Source organism: Coregonus lavaretus (genome assembly GCF_964263955.1).
Source record: "Coregonus lavaretus genome assembly, chromosome: 5".
Taxonomy (NCBI): Eukaryota; Metazoa; Chordata; class Actinopteri; order Salmoniformes; family Salmonidae; genus Coregonus; species Coregonus lavaretus.
The window spans coordinates 5,727,487-5,749,904 of NC_139992.1; the positions used below are offsets into that span (position 1 = coordinate 5,727,487).

General features: G+C 42.4%; 1 protein-coding gene across 1 annotated transcript; it reads left to right on the forward strand.

The window, feature by feature from the left end:
- Positions 1 to 3,321: 3,321 nt before the first annotated feature.
- LOC311129161 (trace amine-associated receptor 13c-like) lies at positions 3,322 to 4,278 on the forward strand (the record flags this gene model as incomplete). Its single annotated transcript, XM_084161467.1, has 1 exon — positions 3,322 to 4,278. The coding sequence occupies one exon, from the start codon at positions 3,322 to 3,324 to the stop codon at positions 4,276 to 4,278; it is 957 nt and encodes a 318-aa protein (XP_084017593.1).
- Positions 4,279 to 22,418: the final 18,140 nt, after the last annotated feature.

Here is a 22,418-nt window from a genome sequence, read left to right on the forward strand (position 1 = left end):
CTGACCTCTGGGTTCCACCCTGAGGGCAGGTGGAACGGGTAAATCAGGATGTGGGTAGGTTCCTGCGGTCCTACTGCCAGGACCGGCCGAGGGAGTGGTCGGTGTTCTTGCCTAGGGCAGAATATGCCCAGAACTCTCTCCGCCACTCCTCTACTAACCTAACGCCATTCCAATGTGTTTTAGGTTACCAACCGGTTCTGGCGCCGTGGCACCAGAGCCAGACCGAGGCTCCTGAGGTGGATGACTGGTTTCGGCGCGCGGAGGAGACATGGGACGCTGCCCACGTTCACCTCCAGCGCGCCGTACGTCGTCAGAAGGCCAACGCTGACCGTCACCGCAGTGAGGCCCCGGTCTTCGTACCGGGGGATCGGGTCTGGCTCTCGACCCAGAATCTGCCCCTCCACCTGCCCTGCCGGAAGCTGAGCCCGCGGTTTGTGGGGCCGTTCAAAGTCCTGAGGAGAATCAACGACGTCACTTATAGGTTATTACTTCCCCCTGATTACCATATTAACCCCTCGTTTCATGTGTCTCTCCTGAGGCCGGTGGTGGTTGGTCCGCTCCAGGAGTCTGAGGTGCGGGTGGTTCCTCCACCTCCTCTGGACATCGAGGGGGCCCCGTCGTACTCTGTCTGTTCCATCCTGGATTCGAGGTGTCGGGTGGGGGGCCTTCAGTACCTTGTGGAGTGGGAGGGGTACGGTCCGGAGGAACAGTGCTGGGTTCCAGTGAGGGATATCCTCGATCTCTCCCTGTTGCGGGATTTCCACCGTCGCCATCCGGCTCGCCCTGCTCCGCGACCTCCTGTCCGTCCCCGAGGCCGGGGTCGGCGTGCTGCTGGAGCTGCACGTCAAGGGGAGGGTACTGTCACGACTTCCGCCGAGGCTGCCTCCCCTCCTTGTTCGGGCAGGCTTCGGCGTTCATCGTCACTGGCTTACTAGTCACTGCCGCTCCGTTATTCATCACTCCATTTGTCTTGTCTTGTCAATCACACACACCTGGTTCGTATCCCCTCATTAGTCTGTGTATAAGTGTTCCCTCTGCCCCCCTTGTCTTTGTGGGTAATTGTTTATTTGTGAGAGTAGTGTAGCTCGTACCTTATTATTGCCGGGGTAGATATTTCCCCTGTGCCTGTTATTGTTGGAGCTACCTTTACCTTGTATTTCCAGGGTAGATTTTCCCCTGTGCCTGTTTCGCTTGTCGCTATCCAGCGCTATTTGTGTACGACGGAATAAACTGATGACTGGTGAATACCCTCCTGCGCCTGCCTCCTTCTATCACACTCATCACAAATGTAGTGTCTTGTCAACAATGAAATCATTGTTTTCACCAAAATAAGTATATTTTATACAAAATAGATATACCTTATTCTTATTCCACCATACTTTTTACTGAGTGCATTCTGAAAATATTCAGACCCCTTGACTTTTTCCACATTTTGTTACGTTACAGCGTTACTCTAAAATGGTTTAAATAAAACAATTTCCTCATCAATCTACACACAATACCCCATAATGACAAAGTAAAAAAACAGGTTTTTAGAAATGTAAGCAAATGTATAAAAAATTCCCCGGAAATATCACATTTACATAAGTATTCAGACGCTTTACTCAGTACTTTGTTAAAGCACATTTGGCAGCAATTACAGCCTTGAGTATTCTTGGATATGACGCTACAAGCTTGGCACACCTTTATTTTGGAAGTTTCTCCCATTCTTCTCTGCAGATCCTCTCAAGCGCTGTCAGGTTTGATGGGGAGCGTCGCTGCACAGCTATTTTCAGGTCTCTCCAGAGATGTTCGATCAGGTTCAAGTCCAGGCTCTGGCTGGGCTACTCAGAGACTTGTCCAGAAGCCACTCCTGCGTTGTCGTTGGCTGTGTGCTTAGGGTCGTTGTCCTGTTGGAAGGTGAACCTTCGCCCCAGTCTTAGGTCCTGAGAGCTCTAAAACAGGTTTTCATCTCTCTGTACTTTGCTCTGTTCATCTTTCCCTAGATCCTGAATAGTCTCCTAGTGCCTGCCGCTGATCAACATCCCCACAGCATGATGCTGCCACCACCATGTTTCACCGTAGGGATGGTGCCAGTTTTCCTCCAGACGTGATGCTTCGCATTCAGGCCAAAGAGTTCAATCTTGGTTTCATCAGACCAGAGAATCTTGTTTCTCATGGCCCGTAGCCCTGCGTGGCATCGACTGTGCCACAAAAGCATGCCGAAGTGGCAAAGTCGATATCCACATTTTTAAACACAGTTATTATTTATAGTCATGAGCATTATTTAGAGGTAATTCTATGAGGGGGGAGGGTGTGTACTTTCTTTTTACAGTACAAGGGGAGGGTCATGTGAAAATATTCCCAGTACATTTTGAATTGTCCCTAATTACTTAAAGTGCTTTTGAGATCATTGATCGATACAACTCAACTGAACTGAACTGGAAATCACATTTCATAGCCACTTTTATCAGAGAAAAATCAGAAAACACACAAGAAATTGAAAATAAAACATCAAGGGGTGATTGGGTCAGAATATAGTGTGGTTGTTCTGATGTCTGACAAATAGTATTTGTCCCCATGATGTAACTAAGACAAAGTCTCCCTCAACTATAAGAAGTATGGTTCATAATTCAGTTCAGATGGACATTTTTACAAGTCTACGGGATGTTCCTATGGAATGCCACAATTCATTTTGATTGCATGTGCTATAAGCGGGTACACCATGAAGTTATACCCTCATCAACTTCCTTACTGTCAGCTTTCCTCCACACTGACTAGCTGACATGTGGTGTGCTGTCATGTCTCCTGAGGTTGTGGATTATGGTCCAAACTGAGCACTGACATCACCCAAAACAGTTAGTCTTGAACTGTTATCCTGTTTCCCATGTAAAATAGCCTTTGAGTGCCCAAAACATCAACCATACTATATTTTCTCCATTAAAATGCTCAGTTGAGAAAATGTACCTTTTCTCTCATGTCTAACTATCAGTAAGAATGGACAAACTAGGTGGCCATAGCAACATCCAATCCTGTCATACATTACATCATGCTTTCACAAATGATTTGTTTATCACACCGTTTGTTCATTTCTGTGCTCGCTTTTGTGTGTGTGTGTGTGTGTGTGTGTGTGTGTGTGTGTGTGTGTATGTGTGTGTGTTTGTGTGTGTGTGTGTGTGTGTGTGTGTGTGTGCAGAGAGACTCCGGGGAGGGGAGTGTCTGTCAGTCATTCAGGGATAAATAGAGAGGCAGAGCTCAGAGTTTGTCAGAAGGCTGACCTGACAGGGTCACACACAGGACCAAGCAGGAGCAGGACCTCAGCATTTGGACCCTTTATTACAAATGGAGACACATGAAGATGTTCAATACTGTTTTCAAGACAGAAACTCTTCTTGCAGAAAGGCTTTGCTATCTACACCTATCTACATAATACTGTACATCTTCTTCTCATTGATATCAGCAGTTACAGTATTTTTGAACATGCTGGTGATCATCTCCATCTCTCACTTCAAGCAGCTCCACACTCCAACCAACCTGCTCATCCTCTCACTGGCTTTGTCAGATCTCCTGGTGGGACTGATTGTGATACCAGTAACGACTGTAGCATTAATGGAACCATGCTGGGATTTTGGGGAATATTTCTGTGTGTTTTATTTCTACGTCACTTGTTTATGCGTTTCATTATCTCTGGGCAATTTGGTCTTGATATCTATTGACCGTTATGTTGCTGTGTGTGATCCCTTATTGTACCACTCTAAAATAACAATAACAAGAATTATGTATTGTATATCCATTACCTGGTGTTGTTGTATCATATACGATGCTGCTATTGCAAAAATATTTGTAAATGTACAGGTACCCAGTAGGTGTTTGAAAGAATGTTTTACTATAGAAGGGTCAGTCTGGGGTAATATAATTGACTTTGTAATTACAATGCTTGTCCCATGCTCTATTATTATAACACTTTATTTGAAAATATTTGTGGTGGCCAGATCACAGGCCAGAAAGGTATTTTCAAAAGAGGCTGCCAGTGTGTCTGGTGTTAAAACTGTACAGGCAAATAAGTCAGAGAGAAAAGCAGCAAAAACTCTAGCTATTGTTGTTTTCAACTATCTCATTTGTTGGATTCCATTTCATTTGTATTTATTTTTTCTTTTAATTGATAATCTATCATCATTTATCATCAGCTTTCTGCCACTTGTTAATTCCTTAATTAATCCAATAATTTATGCTTTCTTTTATCCATGGTTCAAAGTAACAGCTAAACATATTTTAACTCTGAAGTTAAGACGTTCATAGTTCCTATGTTTTTATTCCCTAGTTTGAAATAGTTATGTTATACTTTTTTTTTGTAATTGCTTCGTTCATGTAACAATACACTGACATTACTCATCTCAGTGTTGTCATCATTGATACATATGGTTGTGATACAGAATGATTTGGATGGATTGGAATGGAATGACTTGGAGAAGGAATAAGAAGACATAAGATTGTTTTATAAAATACATTATAGTCATTTAGGGTTGTATATTCCAAATACCAAAGTCTGTGGTTATTCTATGAAATGTAATTATAAATAGTATGTAATTATTCTAAAAGTACATATTGAGGACGTCATGGATCATTCTATATGTTGTTTAACATCACCCTCTAGTGGCTCAATTGGGACACAACGCCTTTGTGGTAAAGTTGAAATGTACAATACTGCAAGATAACGGATAACGTCCAAGTCTCACTCAATGGTGTATTTTAATAGTTGATGGTAAAATGTAAGAATATGCAATTATGTGTAAAACTTAATAACGTTAACGTTAACGTTCAGTAATAAACCATTTGTAAGGCATTTACAGTTTGCTCACAATTTACTAATCATTACTCCCACACTTGTTAAATTTAGCAATCTAGGTATTCTCACATTTCTAAATAACTTTTTAAGATTATTCATAAGATGTTTAATAAATGTCCTTATAAACCATTTACAAATCATTAGTAAAGTATTTTTGCAGTTCCTAATCTAAAGCGAAGACTCATCATGCTTTATTAGTACTTTATAAATGTTTTGAGTGACCAGTGTAATTTCTCACAAAAAGATGGACATGCCATTGGTAGACATTCCAGCAGTACCTGATGCTCCTTAAGGTCTCAAAATGACCTAGAACATATCAATGGTTAAACAATAAGCACACAACACAGAGGATGTTAAAGGAAATATATGAACATTTTATTCCAAAACAGTCACACTGTTGTAGTAGTGTGCTGAAAGTAGTAGAAGTAACATGTTTTGTCTGAAAATGCTAACATTTGTGTTTGTTGGCAGTGACTACCAAAACCAAAGGGTGGATTGTAGTCACTCATTAGAGCAGTCATAGACTGCTTACAGGGTAAGGGAACCAATTTATAAACATTTCATTTCGCTGAACATTACGTTTAAAGGGTTACTACCATTAATACACCACAAGTTAAGTTGTCCAAATACTTATGACTTCTTCAAATGGGGGGACTAGATACATAAGGTGTTTTCATTTCTAAACGGTAAAACAGATGTGTATGAAAATACCCTAAAATAAAAGGTGGCATTCTATAATGTGGCCTCATATTAAACATTTGATGTCAAATCCAAAATGCTGGAGTAACGAGCCAAATTTAACTGTTTTGGGTGATGTCAGTGCTCAGTTTGGACCATAATCCTGAACCTCAGGAGACAAGACGGCATGCCACATGTCAGCGTGCTATTGTGTAGGAAATTTGGCAGTAGGGAAGTTAATGAGAGGGCATCATTTCATGGTGTATTCGCTACAGCAAATTCAATCAAAATGAATAGTGTCATTCCATAGGAACATCCCCATAGACTTAAAAAAATTTCCATCTGAACTGAATTTTGAACCACTTCAAGCTGGCTGTTCTTAGTGAACTTATGGAAAGGATTGTGTTTGGCCAAATACAATGATATCTTTCAGAGAACAGGTTAGCTAGTGACTTTCAGCATGCATATAGAGACGGGCACTCAACTTGTAGTGCACTGACTCAGATGACTGATGATTGGCTAAAATAAATGAATAATTAAAGGATAGTTGGAGATGTATTGTTAGATTTCAGTGCAGCCTTTGACGTAGGCCAAACCGTTCGGACGCTACAGATGATTTTGTGAGAAGACCGATTTTGGGGATGTCTCATGAACTGACAAGCACCACTCTAACTCTGTCACCTTTCACCGCAGATGTGGAAGTGCAACATAGGAGGATGCGGTGGATTGAGATGCATCCTATGCAAAAAAACTGATAACTCTAACTTAAACTGACAGATTTAAGGGGATTTAAAAACAATGCTAATTAGATTTCCACGGGGGCAAGGACATCGACCTTAAGGGGTACATTGTTATTAAAAATGCAAAGTGAAACAGAGAGGACAGAGAGGGATAACTTGCCTCAAATCAAAGAGAAGTATGTCTGTTCTTAGTGGTTAAGAGCGTTGTGCCAGTAACCGAAAGGTCGCTGGTTCTAATCCCAGAGCCGACTAGGTGAAAAATCTGTCAATGTGCCCTTGAGCAAGGCACTTAACCCTAATTGCTCCTGTAAGTCGCTCTGAATAAGAGCGTCTGCTAAATGACTAAAATGTAAATAAATGGGTTTTATTTTATGAGTGATTAAAAAAAAAACATGGCAAATGAAACTTTCCTAAAATCCACTCCACCAACCAGCCACTCTCTTACATTTAAATTTAATATAAATCCCCTTTTCACACCTCCTAATATATTTAACTTTTAATATTTATTATATTTAATTTTACTTTGGACTCTAGAACTAGGACCTAGATGACAGTATTTGGACAGTATTTGGAATGTCACAGTCAATATAGGCCCAAAAAATGTTTTGGCCCAAAAACAATGGGAGTGAATGAACTCCAGATGCAATTGTTTTCAACAACCAAATGGAATCTCTTAAATACCATACATGTTCAAAAATGGATTGTGTATGCCTATGTAGCTCAATAATGACTTGATCTCAAATTGTAATTTTGAGAATATTTAAAATCCAGATATTCCATTGTCATCCATTGATCTTAAAGGGGCAATCTGCAGTTCAAACAACAACAAAGCGGGGACACCGCCACCTTTTTAGGTAAATAGCATAAGAATGGGGCTGGGGAAATATAACCATTCTCAAATTTATAAAATGGGCTATGCAAGGACTGACCATCCATGAAATCAAAATGATAGTTTTAAACCACCTTCCAAAAATTACTGGGAGGGTGGGTACAACTCGAGATGCACACCCCTCCCCAGCTTAAAACATATTTTCATATGACCCTCCCCTTTTACTTGAAGAAAAGTTACAATACCCTCCACCTTCATTCAATTAACTCAATCATGATTATGACCAGTCACAGTGAGACAGTAGGCCTACCTCCTTACTATGATCAGGGGGTGAAAAAATAAAATCACCTTTATAATACCGCATTGCATCCATCTATCATCGTATTTGTGGGCCCCGGAAAAAAGGCCTTCTCTAAACAGATTTAATCTAATTCTGAAGACAGAACAATATATGTTTTGATACCACAGTTTTTCTGAGCTAGTAGTCGGCATGCCAGAACATAATATAATTGTTGAGACTTCAAGCTCACTCAGGAAAAGAAAAAAGAGAAAATATATATATATATATATATATATATATATATATATATATATTTATATATATAGATAAAAGAGAAGCAAATGGGTCTGATGTGTTCAATTAAATGGGGAATGAGTGATTTCTTTAAGTTTCTTAGATGCTCGGATATGTTACGTTATGTGCGCATGCGCAGCTTCACTAGAGACTTAAATTATGGCACCTGGTCATCATTTCACGACAGACAATCATCAGGAGCACACAGCCCGTTGGTATGTAACTGCGAACTACTCACAGTCTAGTATTAATGTTTAAGTCACTTATATGTTTGAGCACTGAACGTTTACCTCACTGTGTCGTCGTTAGTTGGCCGAGAGTAACTTGTGGCTCGCTGGGTGCGGTAGCTCAGCGACCCAGATGCTGTATAGCATTAGGCTATCATTATCAGCCATTTGCGTTGTGCTGATTGTTCAGAGCACTCTGCTGGTTTCTGGTGGCGGTGGTGATAGCGGTGGTTTGGTTCGGTGATCCATGGTGGAGCGCCGCGTTGTGTTGCGTTTGTGCATGGGTGGGTCCTTTGGACAAGGCATGTGGTGGCATGGGTTCTGTGTTCTGTGGCAGCATCCGTGGCAACGGCGGAGTCGCTGTGCGCATGCTCCTCTGCCGCTAGGCATTCTGGGTGATGTAGTCAATGCTGGTTTAAGCCTGATTAGCCACATTTTTGATGGTGTTGTAGGCTTATTTGATTTTCATTATTTACATTTATTATATTATTTGAATAATATTTACATTATTATATTTGAATAATATATTGTCATTATTTGTTTGTTGTAATTCAGGTTTATGACCTGTGGTCATATGATTTAAAATAAAATTAAGGACAAAACACGTGTCATGACATTGTGTGCTTCCTGGTGAGCCTTTTCGGAGGGCTAAATAACGAAAAATCCGAACAATAATAGCAGTGCAATTCATATATCTAAACTGTTTTGAACACCATTTTGAACACATCTGGATAATACTTAATCATTTCAATGACAATTACATAATAATTTGTATAAAATCACAATGTCTCTAGTAAATGGGTTTTGTAGCCTATGTCTATTGTGTGTTGATTGGGTAAAAACAGGGAGCTTATCCTACTTTTTATTAGTTCAAAACAATCAGCTTGTTTGCAAGAAAAAATGGCGCTCACAAAAAGACCCAAAAGAAAGGCGGATTTAGAAAATAGAAGTTTGAGGGAAGAACGGACAGAGACACATTACCTTTCCACCATAGACAGAGGCCCGACGCAGAACAATTTAAACTTAACTGATGGCTACTCTTCTGTGGCTTAACCCAACAAGAGGAGGTCACATTTTGCAACTCATTTCTAGCAGAAAGCATCGCGGAGGAAAGCGTCGTTATAGATCACTTCATATAATCAGAACCCATTTTAGTTTCTTCAAAACCTTAAGCTAAGAGGTATGCTTTTTGACATTTTCTTTATCAAAACGTAGAATATGGCATACCCTCACATAGACCTACCCCCTCATTAGAACCCTGGTTTTAACTTAACACACAAAGCACACATTTTGGAGCTGCCTTACTCAAGAAAGCAAAAAAGAGACCATGTTTGTATGCAGCTTTTTTAACTCAAAGATGTTTTATTTATTTGAAAATTGTTTGCAAGGTGATATGTGACACGTATTAATGCCAAAATAATATGCAAAACAGGCAAAACAGGCAACCCAAAAATATGGGGCTCAAAACGGGTGGGGTTCTGCCCCACCTGCCCTGAATGACGGGTCGCCACTGACTGATAGTATATAATTTAGTCTGTCAAACAGGTAGGCCCACCTCTTATTTCTTAAATAGGAAGAAACAGGCTCCAACACAAAGCCTTCTTCTTGTTAGTTAATTCAAATTAAAATGAAGACTGTTGAAATTAATTACTCAAATTACCTTAATTACAACACCATGTGCTGTCCACCTCCCGATTGATTGTGCCGCTTCACGTTTCAGCACCACAAAGCTGTCATGGAAGTTACATGAATCTGGCTTATTGTGAAGTCAAAATTTCTGATAAAAAAGCCTCATCATGGGCAATGAAACATGTTGTTTCTTGGCCTTTGTAGAGGCAAACATCAAAGGTGTGAGTATGATGAAAATGAGCCCAGAGCAGACAGTGGCAACCCATGTGGGTACTGTGGCGTAGGCTAGTGTATAAGGAGAGTAGCCTACCAAAACCCCTTGATAGGGGAGACGCATGCAAGCAGACGGGGAAAGTTGTCTAGGATGGAATAAATTATATAGGAAAACCTGCAAAATGGTGAATGTAAACCAGGGAACAAACGTACCACCCTCCCATGTGCCCACTAAATATCCACACAACCCTCCCCCAAGCAAAACAAAAGTTACACCCTCCTCCCCTATTGGGGGAGTAGCATGGGGGAGTGGGGAGCGGGGAGCAGGTAGCTGACTAGTGGTGGCTCCAGGGGGGAGGGGGAGTAGGTAATTTACTAGTGGTGGCTCCAAGGAGGAGGGGGGAGGAGGTAGCTGACTAGTGGTGGTTCCAGGGGGGAGGGGCAAAAGGTAGCTGACTAGTGGTGGTTCCAAGGGGGAGGGGCAAAAGGTAGCTGACTAGTGGTGGTTCCGGAGGGAGAGGGGAGCAGTAGCTGACTAGTGGTGGCTCCAGGGGGGAGAGGGGAGCAGTAGCTGACTAGTGGTGACTCCAGGGGGGAGGGGGGAGCAGTAGCTGACTAGTGGTGGCTCCAGGGGGGAGGGGGGAGCAGTAGCTGACTAGTGGTGGCTCCAGGGGGGAGGGGGGAGCAGTAGCTGACTAGTGGTGACTCCAGGGGGGAGGGGGGAGCAGTAGCTGACTAGTGGTGGCTCCAGGGGGGAGAGGGGAGCAGTAGCTGACTAGTGGTGGCTCCAGGGGGGAGGGGGGAGCAGTAGCTGACTAGTGGTGGCTCCAGGGGGGAGGGGGGAGCAGTAGCTGACTAGTGGTGGCTCCAGGGGGGAGAGGGGAGCAGTAGCTGACTAGTGGTGGCTCCAGGGGGGAGGGGGGAGCAGTAGCTGACTAGTGGTGGCTCCAGGGGTGACTCCAGGGGGGAGAGGGGAGCAGTAGCTGACTAGTGGTGACTCCAGGGGGGAGAGGGGAGCAGTAGCTGACTAGTGGTGGCTCCAGGGGGGAGGGGGGAGCAGTAGCTGACTAGTGGTGACTCCAGGGGGGAGGGGGGAGCAGTAGCTGACTAGTGGTGGCTCCAGGGGGGAGAGGGGAGCAGTAGCTGACTAGTGGTGGCTCCAGGGGGGAGGGGGGAGCAGTAGCTGACTAGTGGTGGCTCCAGGGGGGAGAGGGGAGCAGTAGCTGACTAGTGGTGGCTCCGGAGGGAGGGGGGAGCAGTAGCTGACTAGTGGTGGCTCCAGGGTGGGGGGGGGGGAGGAGGTAGCTGACTAGTGGTGGCTCCAGGGGGGAGAGGGGAGCAGTAGCTGACTAGTGGTGGCTCCAGGGGGGAGAGGGGAGCAGTAGCTGACTAGTGGTGGCTCCGGAGGGAGGGGGGAGCAGTAGCTGACTAGTGGTGGCTCCAGGGGGGAGGGGAGCAGTAGCTGACTAGTGGTGGCTCCAGGGGGGAGAGGGGAGCAGTAGATGACTAGTGGTGGCTCCAGGGGGGAGGGGGGAGCAGTAGCTGACTAGTGGTGGCTCCAGGGGAGAGGGGAGCAGTAGCTGACTAGTGGTGGCTCCGGAGGGGAGGGGAGCAGTAGCTGACTAGTGGTGGCTCCACGGGGGAGCGTAAAAACATAAATGTAATCAGTTTTAGTATAAGGCTGTAACGTAACAAAGTGTGGAACATTTATGTTTTTCTTCATCAATCTACACACAATACCCCATAATGCCAAAACGAAAATAGGTTTTTATAAATTTTAGCAAATACTTCCCGAATGCACTGTTTATACAGTACCAGTCAAATGTTTGAGACACCTACTCATTCAAGGGTTTTACTTTATTTTAAATATTTTCTACCGTGTAGAATAATAGTGAAGACATCAAACCTATGAAATAACACATATGGATGTATGTTTTTCCTCATCAATCTACACACAATACCCCATAATGCCAAAGCGAAAATAGATTTGTTTTACATTTTATCAAATTTACAAAAAATTAAGAACTGAAAAACCTTATTTACATAAGTATTCAGACTATTTGCTATGAGACTATAAAATGTCTGATATTTTGAGGGAGCGTGGAATTAGCATGCTGACTGCAGAAATGTCCACTAGAGCTGTTGCCAGAGAATATAATGTTATTTTCTCTACCATAAGCTGCCTCCAACGTCGTTTTAGAGAATTTGGCAATACGTCCAACCGGCCTCACAACTGCAGACCACATTTACCCATGTCAGCCCAGGACCTCCACATCCGGCTTCTTCACCTGCGGGATTGTCTAATGGGGGATACGGGGAAGTGGGGTGCTGATGAGTATTTCTGTCTGTAATAAACCGCTTTTGTGGAGAAAAACTCATTCTGATTGGCTGTGCCTGGCTCCCCAGTGGGTGGGCCTATGCCCATTCATGTAAAATCCATAGATTAGGGCCTAATGAATTTATTTAAATTGACTTATTTCCTTATATGAACTGCAATTCAGTAAAACCTTTGAAATGGTTGCATGTTGCGTTTTTATATTTGTGTTCAGTGTGAATCAATAGTTGTTTAGTAGTCCGAAAATGTCGGAAACATTAACTTGCTTGACCATACTGTAGGTCATAACTGTTTGTTCCATGCAATATGTTTTGTGGACTTCACGGAACAGATGTTGCTCTCTGGGTTTTGTGATGAAACACAGGTATGGTTGAATATATTCTGCAACTGTGTCTTCTTATTGTCTCTGCCTTAGGCCTATATATACTGTATCACGGTGAAAAAAGCAAATGAACTAACAGTTTATAGAGCAAACAACGCAATTATCACAGCACATAGATTGTAATTTGGCAATTGTTTTCCTGGCTTGGCTTCCCCAGTGATTTTTACCCACGCGTCGATACTGGATTCTCTGCCCATGCATAGGCAGCCTTCTCTATCTCATTGAGGCCACACATATACTAGGCACAATTGATCTCGCACGCCCATCTAGGAGAGGAGAGGTTTGAAGCAGTGAATCCTGAGAGTGTGTGAATAATGCAACAAATATGTGCTTTTAACACAACAGGTAGGCTAATGCAGAAAGACGACCGTTTCCAAATAATCAGCGAGACAAAAAAATAGTTAGCGCAAAATTGTCTGACTGCCCTCTCCTGCAAAATGCAGACTGCGCTGCAATGATCTCTGTAGGGAACTGGAGGACTCTACCACAGTGCACACAATTATTCTAGAAATGTCCAATCCTTTCTCACCTATGTAGATCTAAAACTCATCAGTATTGACAATCAGACCTGTGCTTTCATGGATATAAACAATTACTTTGAAATGGCAGATGATAAGTAGGAGTGACACACACACACACAGCATTCAAAAGAGAGGCAGTCAGACTTTTGTATCACTATGCTTTCTTTATGGTTATATTGCATTTTACCCAACAAAGCCGGGTAAGTAACGTTAGCAAGCTAAAGTATGGTCACAGCACATGTTTGGTCGGCCGATTGGATGGGTAACGATAACATTTGTGTTTGGCTAGCTAACTAGGCTGTGATTTGTAAATCTAGCTAGCTAACTAGGCTGTGATTTGTAAATCTAGCTAGCTAACTAGGCTGTGATTTGTAAATCTAGCTAGCTAACTAGGCTGTGATTTGTAAATCTAGCTAGCTAACTAGGCTGTGATTTGTAAATCTAGCTAGCTAACTAGGCTGTGATTTGTAAATCTAGCTAGCTAACTAGGCTGTGATTTGTAAATCTAGCTAGCTAACTAGGCTGTGATTTGTAAATCTAGCTAGCTAACTAGGCTGTGATTTGTAAATCTAGCTAGCTAACTTGCCGTAGCTAGCTAGTGTCCGCCTACTAACTGCCAGCATGTTAAATTTGCAACCAGAGGACAAAAAACTCTAGACCACCGTTACTCCACACACACAAAGCTCTCCCTCGCCCTCCACTTGGCAAATCTGACCATAATTATATCATCCTGATTACTGTTTATAAGCAAAAACTAAAGCAGGAAGCACCAGTGACTCTGTTAATAAGGAAGTGGATAGATCACGCAGATGCTAAGATACAGGACTGTTTTGCTAGCACAGACTGGAATGTGTTCCGGGATTATTCCGATGGCATTGAGGAGTACACCACATCAGTCACTGGCTTCTTCAATAAGTGAATCGATGATGTCATGCCAACAGCGACCGTACGTACATACCCCAACCAGAAGCCATGGATTACAGGCAACATCCGCACTGCGCTGAAGGGTAGAGCTGTCGCTTTCAAGGAGCGGGACACCAACCCGGACACTTATAAGAAATCCCGCTATGTGGCAGGGCTTGCAAACTTTTACAGACTTCAAAGGGAAGCACAGCGGTGAGCTGCCCAGTGACACGAGCCTACCAGATGAGCTAAATCACTTCAATGCTCGCTTCAAGGCAAGCAACACTGAAGAATGCATGAGCTGTTCCGGATGACTATGTGACCATGCTCTCTGTAGCCGATGTGAGTAAGACATTTAAGCAGTTCAACATTCACAAGGCCGTAGGGCCAGACGGATTACCAGGAAGTGTACTCCGAGCATACGCGGACCAACTGGCAAGTGTATTCACTGACATTTTCAACATGTCCCTGACTGAGTCTGTAATACCAACATGTTTCAAGCAGACCACCATAGTCCCTGTGCCGAAGAACACTAAGAGAACCTGCCTAAATGACTACTGACCCATAGCACCCACGTCTGTTGCCAAGAAGTGCTTTGAAAGGCTGGTCATGGCTCACATCAACACCATTATCCCAGAAACCCTAGATCCACTCCAATTTGAATACCGCCCCAACAGATCCACAGATTATGCAATCTCTATTACACTCCACACTGCCCTTTCCCACCTGGACAGAAGGAACACCTACGTGAGAATGCTATTCATTGACTACAGCTCAGCGATCAACACCATAGTGCCCTCAAAGCTCATCACTAAGCTAAGGACGCTGGGACTAAACACCTCCCTCTGCAAATGGATCCTGGACTTCCTGACGTACCGCCCCCAGGTGGTAAGGGTAGGTAGCAACACATCTGTCACGCTGATCCTCAACACGGGGGACCCTCAGGGGTGCGTGCTCAGTCCCCTCCTGTTCACCCATGACTGAATGGCCAGGCACATCTCCAACACCATTATTAAGTTTGCCGACGACACAACAGTGGTAGGCCTGATCTACGACAACGATGAGACAGCCTATAGGGAGGAGGTCAGAGACCTGGCCGTGTGGTGCCAGGATAACAACCTCTCCCTCAACGTGATCAAGACAAAGGAGATGATCACGGCCCCAGTCAAAACTGTTCGCTGCTCTGGCACCCCAATGGTGGAACAAGCTCCCTCACGACGCCAGGACAGCGGACTCACTCACCACCTTCTGGAGACATCTGAAACCCCACCTCTTTAAGGAATACCTGGGATAGGATAAAGTAATCCTTCTACCCCCCCCCCCCCTAAAAATAAATAAATAAATAAATATATATAATATTAAAAAAAAAACATATTGTAAAGTGGTTATCCCACTGGCTATAGGGTGAATGCACCAATTTGTAAGTCGCTCTGGATAAGAGCGTCTGCTAAATGACGTAAATGTAAATGTAAATGTATGATTGTGGACTACAGGGAAAAAAAAGAGGACTGCGCACACCCCAAAATCGAGAGCATCCTGACTGGTTGCATCACCGCCTGGTATGGTAACTGCTCGGCCTCCGACCACAAGGCACTACAGAGGGTAGTGCGTACGGACTAGTACATCACTTGGGCCAAGCTTCCTGCCATCCAGGACCTCTATACCAGGCGGTCAGAGAAAGGCCCTAAATATTGTCATAGACTCCAGCCACCCTAGTCATTGACAGTTCTCTCTGCTACCGCACGGCAAGCGTTACCGGAGCGCCAAGTATAGGTCCAAAAGGCTTCTTAACAGCTTCTACCCCCAAGACATAAGACTCCTGAACAGCTAATCATGGCTACCCGGACTATTTGCATAGTCCCCCCCCACCCCACCCCCCTTTTTACACTGCTGCTACTCTGTTTATTATCTATGCATAGTCACTTTAACTCTACATACATGTACATATTACCTCAATTACCTCGACTAACCGGTGCCCCCGCACATTGACTCTGTACCGGTACCCCCTGTATATAGCCTCCCTACTGTTATTTTATTTTAATGCTACTCTTTAATTATTTTTTATTTTTACTTAGCACTTTTTTTTCTCAAAACTGCATTATTGGTTAAGGGTTTGTAAGTAAGCATTTCACTGTAAGGTCTACACCTGTTGTACTCGGCGTATGTGGCAAATACAATTAGATTTGATTTGATTTTACTTTGCCAGCTGATGAAAGGGATACTTTGGGATTTTGGCAATAGACCTTTCTCTCGTTTCCGGGATGGGACATCCGTTTTTGGGAAATGATATGTCCGGTCTAAGATGTATGGTCTTTTCTGAATTGAAATGGCTCAAATCAGGAGCAAGTCCTGTTGTAGCATACCTCTTTGTTCAAATTCGAGACAAAAAACAACAGTATCTAAAGCCTCTTATTTTGAAGTCAACCCAGATTAAGCTAGACCTGGTGGGCTAGCTCGAATTGTCTTTCCACTGCCTCCATAAGTGCATGTGACTTTGCAGCTAGCGTTACTAATGTTGCCAGCCACCTAGAAATTGTAGAACGTCTTTTGGCTACAGCAAGCCAAATGTTTAGCTTGCTAGCTAAATGGTTAGCATGGTCGCTAGCATAACAGGCTAGCTAGCTAGCTTAATTCTTAACCATGCTTGCCATGGCATTGGCTACTAGCTAGCAGGCTAACCAAAAACACCAGACGACAGGTTTGATAGAATGTAGCAAGCTAGCTTTCAATACAACCTGGCTCCTACTCTAAAATGTCTGGCTAAAATCCCAACAAGCTCACATTATCTAGCTAGCTTGTTTCAACTCTGATTTGCAAGCTAACGTTATAGCTAACATTCGATGGCTGACTGGTCTCATAAACATTGTAGTGCAAAAATAAGTGAAGGATCAAACTACAGTGCATTCAGAAAGTATTCAGATATCGTATCTGAAGATTATGCCTTTGTTAAATGTTTTTCATGACGAAATGGAATGTTGGTTGTTCAGGCCAAAGGGGGGATGTTTTATGATGTTATTTGAAATGTGCCGCTTGGAGGGTGACGCCCGAGGGGAGACTGGTGATTGGCCAGAAGAAGGGAGTAGCCCCTCCCTTTGCATTGTTTATAAATAGGGGGTAAACGATTAGACGGCAGAACGGCCATATCAATCTGGGAGCCGTTCTCCGGACATCGCGAGTCTGTATCTATGCTGTAGATTCGTGATTTTAATAAAAGCCTCTAACACGATGCAGTATGGCGAACTCTTTGTTGACAGCGATAATTGCCACCATTCATCATATACGACATAATGGCGCCCAACGTGGGGCGGGTTTTGCGTCTCCTCCTTGTTTCAGTCAACCGCCGGCCTAACTCTCTCTGAGGCATGGGAAAAAAAGGGTGAGTTCTTACCGCTTCGGAGTTTGTTAGATTGGATATGACTTGTGTACATTGAGGAGATGTTCCATTATGACCCGGCCTCGGTGGTGTTGTTGCTGGTCAACTAGAGTCGGCTAAAATTTATCCCAGGGGAAACGGCAGATAATTGGGAGTTTTTTAGAGCATGAAACGGTAGGATTTAAGTATTGAACGTGTATAATTCATTGGTAACGGGTGACAATGGGTTAGTAGAGAATAAAGGTTGGAAGACGTCTGCATAATTAGGGCACCGGGGGATCTGGAAAAGCCCTCGAAATCGAGGCGATTCATAGGAATGGGCCATAAAATCCTTGCAACGCGTTATGTGGTGTATGGTTAATTCAGGGAATTATTAATCTGGACGGATTATATGTATGTTATATACTCATCGTATGGTTGACGAACTATAATGCTTGGGGTAACCTCTCTATGATTATCCAGAACTTACGGCAACACAAAGTTAGAAGGAGGTATTATTGATAATCATGAACAATGATTGGGCCACGGTGCAGGTTGTTCATTTGTATAGCTAGTAGGCTGCTGTTAGCTGGAGGTTGGTGTTAATGCTGGATTGTTTCAGGCCACGTGGTGCCTCGTTGCTAAGGCTTGATTGTAGGGTTCGGGTCACGTGGTACATCGTGGCTAAATGCTAAATGCTAATGCTTGAGGCTAAAGGCTAATTTGTGTAAGGCTAAAGTGTGAATCATGCTACATCATGGTGGCTGAGGTGGATGCTAGTGCTAATTGTGTTTTGTGTCACGGTGTACCTTAGGCTAAGCTAAAGGCTAATTGTGTTGCGTGCTACATGCTAACGGATATCCTTAGAGATTCCTTTGCGATGGATTAAAGTCTCTTAAATTTGTCACTGTCTGTAAGTCAGGTTGTATGTTTTGTGAGCGCTGTTAAATGTTGTTTGACTATAAGGGGGAAATGGGAAGTTACAGCTGGCTGTTATTCTTTCTGTTTGGGGAGAGAGAAGAGAGAATCTTTCTTCCACGGTGAAAAGGGGTTTTTGAATGGTTGTGCGCATGCGTTTAATTTTGCGACACTACACTACAGAAAGGGGAGTTTATGACACGAGATTAGGACACGTTTTGGTTTACGGCACTAAATCTACGACATGCGGTCGACGAAACAAAATGGTGGCGTTAGTAAATGTATGGGGATGCGTTTAATTTTAAAATGATATTTGCGCATGCGTGGGATTCTGCAAAACAACACATTGGTTAAACTGCAGGGAGAGGAACACAGACGACGGAACAAATACGCATAAAGAGATTTTAACACGATGATACTAGTTTAAACTGCGATTGGTTAAAGATGAAACTTGTTTTGTAGCCTATTGAATTTATACATTAAATATAGGATAACGGATTATAATAGATTGAATTAAATAATTAAATAACGGATTAAAATAAAAAAAAAGGTTTTTGAGCGATTTATTTAATTCTGAGTTTAGTCTTAGAGTGAATAATGTAGAACGAATGAATATTGAACGGTTGGAAATACTCAGTGATGGCATGAACTACTAAAAGCTGTTCTTGTGTCTTTATCCCTTGTCATGAGAGACAGGAGAGAGAGGGGGAGCGAGGAGATACAGGAAGTGATCACGTCACGTGGCAGAGGATCAAGTCAAAAAGGTTTTGGTACTGATTATGGTTACAAAATCTTTCCCTAACAGGATATGTGATGTTATGACGATTTTACAAGGGGCTTGGCAAATTTTATTTCAATAAAAGTTACATTTTGGAGGCTATGTGCATCACTGGGCTGGATTGCAGTTCGATTGGAAATCAGGTACTGACATTATTCTTTAAATTTATGATAATTAGGGGTTATAGAGCAAGGGGTTAAAAGGCTTTGTTTAGGGGTATTTTAGTCTGAAGATGACTAACTTGCATTTACTGACAGTTGATGGGTTGTGGTAAGATATACTCAACACTAATTGATAAATTGGTGACATGGGAATAGGAATTGGGGTTAATTATTCAGGATGGTTAATGGATTTGTTTAGGTTATATTAAGAATTACAGGGGGGAAGTCTATATAACTTATATAGTCTAAAATAGGATAGTTCACAATAAAGGAATATAAAGGGCTTGATATAGGGGAAAATTGATTGAAATAGTCCTTTTTTAATCAAAGTAATCAAAGTAGGGTTAGAGTAGTGTTAGGAGAGACTAATGGCAGAAGTTAGTACACCTTTCTCACATATGGATTCAGCAGAAAGACATCATCCAGCAGGGTGATTATGGCATCAGAGATGAAGACGAATATGAGCAGAAACAACGATGAAGATGAATCCAGAAGAAGGAAGGAAAATCGGGATGTCTGGGAACTTAAGGAGAAGAGGATGATGATGATGAGAGGTCATGGGTGGAGGTGACTCTGTGATCAGAAGGAAGTGGCAAGAGAGGAAAGAAGGATACTGGAGACTTGATCTCTGATGAAAGTTGAACGAAGAAGGAGACAAGATATTCGAGTTCTGATGAAGAAAAGTAAGAAGATGATGGAAGATGATATTTCAAGAACAGAACTTAGAAGATAACCTTTTGAAGAATACTGATAGGTCCACAACGAGAAGAACCGGACGAAGAAAACTCTATCAAATACAACTTATAACTGGTGGTGGAGAAGACGAAAAGAAGTGTTGGTTATGAAGAATCAGAGTGAATCAAATCAACAATCACTGTTACAGCTTTAACTGAACAATATCAAAGGCAATTGTACCAACCAAGGGGGGACCAGATGTTCCATATCGACTGTCAGTTTCTGGACAGACACAGAATTGGAGAAGAAGAAACAGAGGAAGATCAACGAGCAAGTGAAGATCACCGGTGCTTCAGGTGAACACTAAATATTCTAGAGTGCCGAGAATATCCGGAAGGGGTGCATTGCTGAGAGCATCGATTAGAGAAGAAGAGGAAATAGCTAACAGTTGAAACCACCGGCCATTAGAAGTGATAGTGAATAGGGGAAAACTTATCTGTGTTCAGCCTAAAGAGGTTAAACATCTCATTAATTGATAACTAATTAGGATAGGGATTTGAGGTAGTACTTACTCTTAAAGTACTAATATTAGAAGATACTGTTATTGTAGTGTTGGGAAGAGAATTGAAGCGTACAATAAAGATGTACACTAGACGACTGACTGTCTGGTAGCATATTTTAAAAAGTAGGGTTTTTGGGGAATCATTTGCTTAAAAGATAAATATCATAGGAAGGATGATAATGTATTAGATTGACTGTCAGACAGTCTGTCTGAAAAGTTAAAAGGGGTGACTGTTTATTCTGGGTTACATTCTTACACTAAGAGATTTGAGGTTAGGCTAAAAGGTGTTTAGTCGGTTTTGCCAAGTCTGTGTGTAATGAGTCAGAAGCAGGTGGGGAACTTTCCCAATCACATATTCTAAAAATTTGGTGGTAAGAGATTTTGTCAATAGATCAGGGGAAAAGGTTTTAAATGTTATGAGAGAAAAGATTAGATTAAAATAAGTTAGGGGTAGGCTAGGTTGAAGGGACTCTGAGACAGTAAGCTAAGTTTCAAAGTTAGTAGTAAGACAGAGAGAGAACAGTGAGGAAGGACATTTTAAAGTTTAGTGGGAAGATATGGTAGGAGTTTAAATCGGTTAGGAGCAGATGCATTGAGAAAGTATGTGTTGCTGAATGATTTGAGGGTGATTGAGTATCTATATTTACAGTTTCCAGCAGGGAGATCAAGGTCATTATAGGTGTATTTTGTGTAATCAAAAGTTTGAAAGTCAGGGATTTAGAGATAGGACTGAGATTTGGGGAAAAAGTGACACTAGTGGTGATGGATGGAAGTACAAGGAAAGAGTTCAGAGCTTAGGGGAGAACTAGGGATTAGGTAGTAACAATAATGACATCAACACGTGAGTCTATTAAAACAACAGGTAGAAGTAATTTAACTCTTTCAACATTGATAGTTATTAAAGCCATAAATATAGCGTATTTGATTAAGGGTCCAGCATCAATTATAGGGGGAAAATACTGTTATGAGGGGTAGGAGAATAATAATTATAATATGCCATTTAGGATGATGACGTTTCTTTCACAGAGAGAGAGAGAGAGAGATAATTAGGGAGGATAAGTATTGTTAGCAGGATCAGAAGTAGGAGCTGTTGCACCTACTCAAATAAGGGATTATTTTGCGTAACGTTACCGAGAAAGGTTAGGGAGAATATATGTGTACTTATCTAGTGCAAGCATTAGAAGTTGTTCTGGTTAAGAATTATTGGGTAAAGGGCTATGTAATTTGTAAGGTGATGCTTATAAACGGAAGATTTGAAGTCTGTAAAACTTTCCACAGTCACAGAGGGAGTTAAGGATAAGTTTATTACAGTAGTCACTCCAACAGGGAATAATCGAATAGGATGTTGGTAGTTTCCCACTAGAGGGAATTAAGGGTTTTAATTCATCAACTAAATCAACAACGTTAATGGTAACTTTGGAAGGGATTAATGATACGATGGTAATAGCAAATGTAGGAAGGATGACAACAACTTTTCTGAAATTAAAGGAGGCAGCAAGAGAGACTCAGGGGTTTAGGTTATTACGAATAGGGTTAAAAAAGGAGAGCCGATATTAATAGAAACAATATAGATTAATCTGAAATGGAGAAGAGAGATTCATCATGGAAGCTGCAGAATGAGGTCTTTTGATTTTGATGACAGAGGGGGGGGGCATCTGATCAGTGCTGCTCGTTCCTCTGTTGTGGAAATTAGAGATAGATTAACTCATTCTGTAAGGTCAGTGAGGAATCTTGAGGGTCCATGTCTGTTGAGAATTCCATCCCGGACCTGTTAGACGGTTGCGCAGCCTCTGTCAGGTGTGGGTCAGTCTTGAGCTTTGTCATGACTGTGGAGTTGGCAACAGTCATTGACAGATAAAATAATGTAGTTGTCAGAACAGTAGGGTTTAAGTGTTCTTGGGTGAAGGGATTACCCTATGGGAATTGTTAGATGGAAAGTCTCTAATAAAACATATGAGGTAAAGGGTGTGTTTATGGGAATATCAGATTGGGATGTTATATGATAACTTTGGATAAGTATGACCTTAAGGGTAGTAATGACAAATATAATGTAATTTTTAATATACCAGGGAGTAAGAAGAGCAGGACTTTGATGGTTAAAAGATTAGCTTTTGCC